General features: G+C 44.6%; 1 protein-coding gene across 7 annotated transcripts in view; it reads left to right on the top strand.

The window, feature by feature from the left end:
- Positions 1-229: 229 nt before the first annotated feature.
- LOC135394264 (solute carrier organic anion transporter family member 4A1-like) overlaps positions 230-10,073 on the top strand; it is a 28,010-nt gene continuing 18,166 nt past the window's right edge. For 2 of the 7 annotated variants that reach the window (XM_064624935.1, XM_064624943.1), the window contains exons 1-4: positions 251-468; positions 801-1,082; positions 1,492-1,702; positions 4,841-4,893. Coding sequence is in view for 1 of the 7 variants with exons in the window: in XM_064624942.1 (XP_064481012.1) it covers positions 5,244-7,088 (1,845 nt within the window). In the remaining 6 variants the exon portion in view is untranslated. Of the gene's footprint in view, positions 469-566; positions 1,083-1,491; positions 1,703-4,840; positions 4,894-5,089; positions 8,875-10,073 lie in introns of those variants that run through there. The other 5 variants (XM_064624940.1, XM_064624939.1, XM_064624942.1 and 2 more) reach the window with 4 other exon arrangements.

The following is a 10,073-nucleotide window of genomic DNA, read 5'->3' as shown; positions in this document are numbered from 1 at the left end:
CTACGTATTGCGGTTACCAGCTGTCATGGTTTCGAAATAAAAGTAACAAAGAAAAAATGGCATAAAGACAAGAGGTATACTCACATCCTTTCAAAGTTGCGTCGTCGATGAAGGTCTGATCGGTCTCAGTCGTCGACAGCTAGCTTATAAGACCCTTCATTTTTGTTTTATTTCAAGGGAAGGAAGGATCACGTGAATGCATCGTGGACAGCTTCTCCTTTCGCAGGAGCAGCATGTGAAATGCGATACCTCTTGCCGACGCGCTCTTTTTGCTTCTTCTTTTGGTATGATAACACAACCGCGAAACACCCGTCTGGCTTTTTCCAAACGCTCTTTGGGAACACCAACCACACACACACACAAAGAAAACGTTATCGCCCTCGCAAGATGCATTTTCGACCGGTGGTATACGCTGTCTGCCACGTACGAGCTTCCAGCAGTGAGTGTGCCACGTAAGAGCCAAGTGATGTGAGTATTTCAAACCATTCTTGTGTTACAGTGTATCTTATAGCTAAATAAAATGCGGACATGTATTTGTTTTAAATTCTTTTTATTGTTTCGCTCAGATGAGACAGCAGAGACATGGTAGCCGATTTCGAAAGAGTGATACCGTAACCGCTGTGCTTTCCATTCCCAACGAGTCTTGCAATATTGTACACATTGCCGGGACATCGTTCTATTACTTGCCTGGGTTCGAAGCTTATTTCACATAGCTTCGAGCACTCGAAGTTATAATAATTGTGCGCGACATTTGCTTCTTTCAAGCAATGCCATAGTTGACGTGTATCATTTTGCGACAGATTTACTCCGTATCTCGTCGGATGACCATTGCTGAGCCAAAGGCGTACGGCAGTTACTGCAGCTGGACATCGATGGACGTAGATGTTATGGTCAATCTGAGTCACGGTAGTGCATTTTCCCTGTTTCAGTGTTGATTTTGTAAATTCTGTTGTAGCTACGAAAACGAACAGGGAAGCTGCACTCAGAAAGGACAAGGTGTAGCAGAACATCTCCGGACATCTATTTACCATGACGACCTACAGTAAAATGAGACAACTCGTCATGGATTTCAATATTTATTGGTAAGCGTCTTTGGGTGACAGCCTATTTTGCAGCAGGTCAATTGTCATGTCGCTTATGTACACAGCCAGGTAATGGTAGCCAGTCTTCATTGCGTAGTACATGATACATAGACTTTCGGTCACCAGTTGCATTACGTCGACGTCACGATCACCGTAATAGCTGAATATGGAGCTCATCTGTTTTCCCCATTCGGAGACCAGGTCGAACGGGTGGTCGGATAGGTGCTCACACTTCCTGTGTACCCTGGCATACATTGTTTTTGAAGACTCCCACACAGTCTTTTTCGCGGGAAGGTTCAGAGGCAGGGACTGGAACAGGAAAATGTTTCTGGTTATCTTAAATGCTGCGACGAGCACTGTGTCGTCCGTTGACTTCGATGAACCACATTCTAACATGTCATTCCAACAGGTATGAGGACGGCGACATTTTCCTTGGAGTTGATGATCCTGGGTAACGTCCCGCATGCCGCACACATCATCACCCGATTGGGACCAGGAATCGCCAGCGTTGGCTGGCTGTTCGACATCGGACCAGTGATCGCCAGTCATTTCGTCGTCGGTGGTGGCAGGTAGTTCTCCGGAACCCAAGTCCTTCTACGACTTCCAGAAGGTTGCAACAGGTACTGCACCTTTCCGTTCCGAACGCGTCTTTTTATAATGCGGTGGCCCTTTCCAGGCTGCACACGTGTTAATTCGCTTGAATAAAATTGACCTTCAATAGGTTCTTCCTGCTGGTCACGTAGGAGATAGGTATTCGGGTAACCAATCTTGACTGCTCTCACAACAAAAATTTCACGCGTAAACGAACCAAGATAACTTTTGACTAACTGGTGTCTAGACTTTGCTATTCTGACAAGGTCGCCAACGCGAAAACGTGGCTTCTCTGGGGGTTTGCTCGGAGTAGGATAGAGCTTTTGCCTAAATAAATGTTCATTTTCTTTGTTGACATACACAGGTCGTGCCGACAGAGTTCTATGAACACGATGATTATATGCTTTGACCAGAGGCTGTAAAATTTTCAAGTACGATTTATGTCCCTGATATTCAAAAGCACGATAAAGTGGCGTCATAAGACTGCGAATAGATCGTTCTGCAATACTTGCTTTCGTATTTGAATTAGAGTGGAAGAGAGATATCCCTTTTGATTTTAAAAATGCTCCGACTGACTTATTGGTGAACTCTGTACCTCTGTCTGAATGAATCAGTCTCGGAGTCCCAATACGTCTAAAAGCGAGTCTCAGTCCACGTATAATTTCCGCTGCTCGTTTATTCTGCACAGGCACTACAGCAAGCATACGAGAAAATGCGTCGATACAAAACAAAAGATAGCGAAAACCCTTGTTGTATCTCGACAGTTTCTGAAGGTCTTTCAAATCTATTTGGAATATATCCTTCACACCCAAAACGAAGGTCTTCCGGAACTGACGTGGTCGCTTAAGTTCTCTGAAGAGAGAGTACACATCACTGGTTTCCAGGAACTTGGCAACCTTCGCCGGCTTTTCACCGATCGCTCGTGCGAGTCGTTGAACACCACCTAGAGCACCAGGATGGTATACGTCCACGTAAGCAGCCATTAGCACAATTTTCTTCCACGAACACGAAGTCCGTCGAATGACAAGTAGGCATTTATAACGGCTGCAACGTCACCTTTGTACCAAGAGGGCGATCGATTGTGCAGTTCGTATTTTATAAGCTCGATGACGGAACTACTTGGAACAACGCGAGAATGACAGATAATCCTTCCCTCTTCATCTATCGCAAATACGGTCTTTAGCATCTGCAGAATAGCGAGGGCCTTCTTCCTGTGTCGTGCGGGAAAATGCGCCAGAATGTTTTCGTCCCGAAGGTAACCACAGTGTTCGTGTTGCGGTTCCAACGTACTCAATACTGGTTCCATTCTCGAAGTCTCTTAGCCGCTCTTGTGGTAACCGGAGAAATGCGTCGACGAGGTGTCTCAGGTGTGAACGTAGGACTACTGGCTGATGGCTCTGCAGTCTCCTTTTCAAGTCGAGATGGATGTACGATAAGTGTCGGTATATTTAGCTTGACCAATAGTGGTAGGATCCTCTCGAGATACGCGGGTCGCCACACATTTCGCGCTCTTGTGACCAAATAATAAACAAGGTCTACAACGTTGGTATTTGGTATTTGTTGACCATTGACAATGAGCTCAAACGTTTTACTATTCCAGCTGAGCACGGGTTTTAGTAAAAGCAGTAATTGGCTTGCTCTCATCTTGTAGCCGCTGCTCATAAAATTAACGACGGCATCTTCCTCCTCGCAGGCTTGAATCTGTGTCTGCTCTCTTGTCGATGCCACAGGATTTGTCTCCTCACCTGCTGCACTAGGCTGCCTTAATGTGTTCGCGGGAGGATGCAATAGCTTGTGCAAGTACTGGATGATCTCCTTGGCCTTGATATCATCAGGCTCCTGTTTATTCAATATCGACGGAATAGTGCTCTCCCGACAGGGAACAAGCTCGCATTTCTGCATTATTTAAATGCCGATTGCTTTTGCGATGCTTTTGCCCGCTAAACTTGAAACGAGACCTAACAAGGGTGGCAACAAAAATTGCAAAAACCCGCCGGACTGATGAAGAATCCGTTTAACTTTCTTCACATCTGCACGGTCTTGCCTGGAAGCCAGTGTCCTAATGGGTGTTGCAAAAGGCTGCAATTGCTTTTTAACTTTCGGCGGTACGTCGATGTTTCCTTTGCAGAGGTTCATACAAATCTCCCTGATTGTTCGTAGCTGTTCCCTGCTGGCATGTTGAATCAGGTTGTAACGATCTTCCCCTGTCTTTGCGTCAGCGATCATACGAAGGAAACGAATGTGTTTGTTAAGCCTTTTCATGACCTGTATACGATCTGTCTGTGATCATCCGGGAAAATGTTGGTCCACACCTTATAGTGGTCGTTGCTCTGTTGAGACAAGTCGATAACTAAGTATGAGTATGGTTTCTGACAGGCATCTTTATATATCGTGGGCAACAAATCATTTCGCCCGAAAATCTGCCTGGACAGCATACGCAGCTGGTCTGTAGTGCGTGGTGAACGAAATAAAACGAGAGCCGTGCTATTGAATTGTATTGTGCGATACAAAGGGTCGTTGACGAACAGGTATTGCGAGATGAACACAGCCGTGATTGACAGGTGATGACACCCGGCGATATAAAATTTGCAGATTTCTTTGAGTCTTTGCCGGTCGGCTAAACAGTCGTCGAATATAAATAATGAGTGGCTATAATTCTCCGGATCTGCAGGGATGTCTTGACTGAAATTTACTTCAGGAAGGGTATCGAATACCGGCTGCTTATAAAGATAGATATACCATATTTGCTTAAACGGTTTGTCAAAGAGGACAGCTCTGTGTTTAATTAGTCGTGCCACGAAGGTGGATTTCCCACTTTGACTAGCCCCTGAAATTGACACCGAGGCAGGCGTCACGAACCTAAAAGGTGCTATCACTGTCATTTCGTGCAAGGGAATGAAGTCTGGTCAAGATACGTTTCGTTAGATAAACAAGTCCGTGCTTGCAAAGTGCAGGGGAAAAAAAAGCAAACTGCAAAGGTAGGTTCGACTGCAGAATTGACGATGTAAAAAAAGAAGACTCCTCAAGGTTGCCATGCTGGCAACTTCTTATATAAGAACTGTCTGACGCTCAGCTCCTTCACTCTCGAACCTCCTTCTGAGGAGGTATGGTGTTCAGAATGATGAAATATTTTGCAGTGTTCTAACATGTGCTCCTTTTGTTTTCAGCCGGTCCAACGTGTCCGAAGGATCATCGTCGTCATCATTGCATCAGTGTACAAGTAAGCATCATGTCTTCGTCGATCTTGCATAAACTTGACAAGCTAAAGAAATGTGGAGAGTTTCAAAAAATGGCGACAATTCCTATGAACATCAAGTATGATGTGGTTGATGTTGACAAAATTGAAACGAGGTATGGCGAGGCGGTCTACGTAGAAATTATGAAGGATCACGAGCACGTAAAGGTGTTCCTTCCAGCTCGGTTTCATAAACTAAGCACTCAAGACATCGAAGACATGAGGAACACGAGCGGCCTCTGGATGGAGAAGAAAGAGCGAGTTGGAAAAGACGGGAAACGTCTTCTTTCGCCAGACATCGTGTTCGGTCAATCCGAGTAAAAAAATAAAAATAAATGGTGACATGCCACCTTTGTCCTCCGGCCGATCGGCAGCACTACACAACAGCGCTGGGACTTCAAATTCATCTGGCTAACGTTCATAACCTTGCAACACCCTGTATCCCATTTTGTGAGACACTCTGTACGCTCCGCAACTATACCAACCGCTATGAGCTTCATCTACATGACAGAGACGACGACGGGCAGGATGTCAGCAGATTCTTTCATGAAAACGGACGCTACCTTGCCAGTGTACTTCGACATTTCGGATTTCCGTTACGCTTTTATGTTTTGCTGAAGACGGAACTCGGTCGACATACGCCTGAGGATGAGATCATATTTGTCACTCAATTTATTCCTTCGTGTGTGCATACGCTGTGGTCGGAACGAGACGTAGAACGTGCTGTCATTGAAGTAGGCACTGAAGTCACCAACAATTTAGAAAAGCTTGAAATGCAAGGATCGGGATTTTTCTTATTTCGAATTCACGCCTGCATTCTTTATGTCGGTCGTCTCGCACCACAGCTCATTGGATGTACCGACTTTGAATTGCCAAACGAGTTGAAAAAAAAGTGTCGGTGTCTTCTGAGTGTCGACCTTCACGAGGATAGTGAACAGAACATGTGTTTCGCATTTTGCGTACTTGCCGGTCTACATCCTACAAAGGGTTCTTACAGACGCAGAGCTTCATCCTACAGGCCATACCTGTCTCAATATGTATTTCCAGAGACATTTCCTGTAGTGTTCCCGAAAGATGTAGAAATGTTTGAGAAGCAGAACGATGTGAGCATTAACGTGTACGGTTATGACAAAGATGAAAAATATGTTTACCCGATTAAGGTTGTCGACGACCAGTGCAAGAAGCATGTCGACCTACTGCTGATTGACTTCCATTTTGTACTCATTACTAATTTCAATGCTTTGTTCACACCACCTGGTTATTTTCACTGCAAACGATGTACGATGGGTTTCACCACCCCGGGTGTACTCGCCGATCATCTACTAATGTGTAAACAACAAAAAGTGTCCAAGACTATTTTTCCAAAGAAGGGTGAGACACTGTCGTTTGCCGGAGAGCATTTGATGTCGGAAGTTCCCTTCTACTGTGTATACGACTTTGAGAGTGTACTATCACCGTGTTCGGGAGGCGGGAATGTCTACGAGGAACACATCCCTTCATCCTTCTGTCTCCTCGTCATACGCTCGTGCGATTCGTACGTCTTGAAGAAACATATTTACCGTGGTGCAGACTGCGTTTCCGTTTTCATGGAACTATTGCGTAATTTGCATGATGAGCTGTATGCGATGTTGCACGAGACTGTGCCCTTGCAAATGACCCCAGGAGACGAACTCGAACATTCTGAAGCCACTCACTGTAACATCTGTAAAGAACCATTCACTAAGAAGCAGAAAGTGCGAGACCATGATCACGTAAGTGGAGAATTTCGCCAATCATTGTGTCAGGGATGTAATCTGAAACTGCGGATACCACGGAAAGTGCCCATCATTGCGCATAATGCCAATTATGACCTCGGATTCATAGTAGCTCATCTGCACCTGCTTTGGAAGACAGACATCAGAGTGATAGCCTCCAGTTGTCAAAACTTTAAGGCTATAGACATTGGTGTGTTCTGCTTCATAGACTCGTTAAGCTTCCTCAATGCTAGTCTCGACACATTGACGAAAAATCTATGCGACAAAGGTGAATCTAACTTCAGGTGTCTGCGTCAGTTTTTCACAGAGGAGGACTACTTCAAGTTGGTTGTACATAAAGGGTTTTCTGTTATAACTACGTTACCTCTTTTGAACGTTACGACGAGCCCTGTTTGCCATCACGTGACCAGTTCTTTAACCAACTGAACGGATCAGAAGTGAGCGAGGAAGATTACCGCCATGCTCAAAACGTGTTTGAAAAATTTCAACTGAAGAGCCTGGGCGAGTACTCGGATTTGTACCTTCTGACGGACGCATTGCTTCTGGCAGACGTGTTTCAAAACTTCCGAATATGGGCGTTGGAGACGCACAAAATTGAACCACTTCATTTCGTGTCACTCCCAGGACTAAGCATGTCTTGCGCACTAAAAATGAGCCGGATTAATCTGGATTTAATCCACGATCCCGATGCGTATCTGTTAATTGAACGGGGTCTGCGTGGTGGTATGACCCAGTGTTCAACGCGAATGGCCACTACAAATGTCCCAGGGACAGAGCAGTACGATCCCGAAAAACCAAAGACCATAATTCATTACATGGACATAAATTGACTCTATGGCACAGTGATGCGTGAACCACTCCCATTCGGAGGCTTTGAATGGCTGTCACCCGAAGAGGTTGCAGGTTTAGATGTAACCCTTGTTGCAGATTATGCAGACGTTGGTTATTTTTTAGAGGTAGACCTGGCCTACGTACAAGAGCTCCACGAACGACATAAAGATTTACCGCTCGCGCCCGAAAAAATGAGCGTCCCGTATGAGTTGCTTTCGGATTATCAGAAAGACCTGATGAAAAAATTTAACCTCCCACAGCATGATATAGAACCGAAATTACTCCTTACATTGCTTGACAAGAAGAAGTATTTTCTTCATTATCGCAGTCTAAAGTTGTACCTGCAGTTGGGTCTTCGGCTCGAGAAAATTCACCGGGTGCTCAGGTTCAAACAGAAACCATTCCTGCGATCCTATGTTGACTTCCATCATGAACTATGCAAGCAGGCAACCAATACCTTCGAACGTAACCTGTACAAGTGTTTAATTAACTCCGTATATGGGAAAACATGTATGAATGTACGAAAGTTCGTCGACTGCCGCTTAGCAACTTTCGAGGAGCAAGTGTTGAGATTCTTGCGTAAACCGAACCTCAAACAATTCAGGGCTCTAAGCTCTAACGTAGTCTTGTTTCAGTTCGCTCAATCGATAGTCCGTATGCGACAGCCTCTGTACCTGGGGTTCACTATTCTCGAGCTGTCTAAAGTCATGATGTATGACTTTTATTATAACAACTTGCTTCGGATAGCCCCGGACACAAGGCTCTTGTATATGGACACAGATTCTTATATCGTGATGCTGAGCGATGAGAAGACCCTTGCAGAGCTCGCCGATACCCACCTTGATACATCTGGTCATTCTTGTGATGACTAGATGTATTCTACAAAAAACAAGATGGTGCTAGGAAAATTTAAGAACGAAATGCCCCACGACCACATCCTAGGGTTCTGTTGCCTGAAACCAAAGCTCTATGCACTAGACCTCCATAGTAAAAGACCATAAAATCGTGCTAAGGGGGTGAAACAATGTGAAGCCCAGAAGTTGCATTATTCAATGTACATAGACTCTCTTAAGCTTGGTGAAGTGTACAAAGTTTGTCAGAACCTCATTGTGCGCAAGGAAAATATAAATAAAAGTGTATGTGTTACGAAAGTAGCTTTAAATCCCCTAGACACAAAGCGTTTCATTTGTGAGGATGGTATCCACACGTTACCCTTTGGGTACGCATCCAATGGAAAGATGTAGACAGTTTTTATGCATATGTTGCCCTACCTGGCTGTTGTTGTTGTAATGCTGTTTTTATATATATATATATAAGATTGTGCCTGTAACGACATGGAAATAAATACAATTTTATTGTGTCAAAGTACACTGCAACATGACATGTTGTCTGTCTTTCTTGGGAATTGCTTCCGTACAAGGACGGGTACCAGCTTGTCGTTCAGTGTGAAGTTTGTTGACGAAAATCTCTGAGTGCACTCTCGGAGCGAGAATTCACAAGCCAGCATGCTGCCTACATACAGACAGTAGAGGCCACATGTAGCTGATCCATAGCCCTGAAGTCTTTTCTTGTTATAGTAAAATGACCTGGTAGGATGAATGAATTGGTAGAATTCTTTGTAGACGGGCTGAATGCCGTAACTATCAAAATACGTAACCACATTGTCACCGGAAACATAAGTCATGGTCCAGTGTTCACCGTTACTGCTCCTTGGAGCTGTGTTAATCACATAAATCCCGGGTATGGCTTCCTGTCTTGCGATTTCATTGCATGCAAAGGTTCCCCGAAACAGTTCTCTGGTGCAGTAGTGTCTACTGAATGCTGCATAGAACTGCCACTCCTCCATGTTTATTTTTCAGACAAATTTCACTCGTCTGTTTTTGTTGATTTCTAGCACACAAGGTGTTTCGGATACAAACAACACCGTAACTGCTTCTGTTAGATTGGCAGCAAACGTTAGGGTCAGACGAACGTTGGCTTGAACAACAGGACAAAGAGCATTCACTTCTGCATCTGGAGTCAGATGGTAATAAAGCATAAATGTCTCTTTTGCATACGCAGCTGGAGCTATTGGTATATCCTTGCGTTTTAGTTTGTGAAGCAGGTGTATATAGGCTTTGGAATAGATGTCTCGTTGGAAGTCGAACTCATCCGTGTACTGTTGTCCACCAACGTCCAGTAGTGCTCGTTTTAGTTTGAAGTTCTCAAGCTTGAATGGGTTTTGTGGTCTGCTACCTTGGTAGGCATCGCTCCTGACCATCAATACTGTTAACTTGGAGGGAACTCGCTCGCTGTACAAGTCGTCAAATATCACCTGAGATTGGTTAGGGGCGATGGTTCTGTACTTAATTTCCAGTCCTCGGAGAAGGTATACTGCAGGTGTTGTTTGAAGTCTTCGTTCTATACCAACAAGTATACTCGGCGATAACTGAACACGTCGGAGGTAGAGCACGATATGTGAAAATTCCACAGTGTGCTTTTCTGTTGAACCATCAGCTTGCAAGAGACGAAAATCATCCGACGCTTGACGTAGCACAACTCTTATGTCGGTTCCGTTAAGAATGAGCTTCTGTTGTTGAC

This window comes from Ornithodoros turicata, chromosome 5 (genome assembly GCF_037126465.1).
Source record: "Ornithodoros turicata isolate Travis chromosome 5, ASM3712646v1, whole genome shotgun sequence".
Classification (NCBI taxonomy): Eukaryota; Metazoa; Arthropoda; class Arachnida; order Ixodida; family Argasidae; genus Ornithodoros; species Ornithodoros turicata.
The sequence above is the reverse complement of the archived record's forward strand: the minus strand, read 5'-3'. Positions and strand labels throughout refer to the sequence as shown.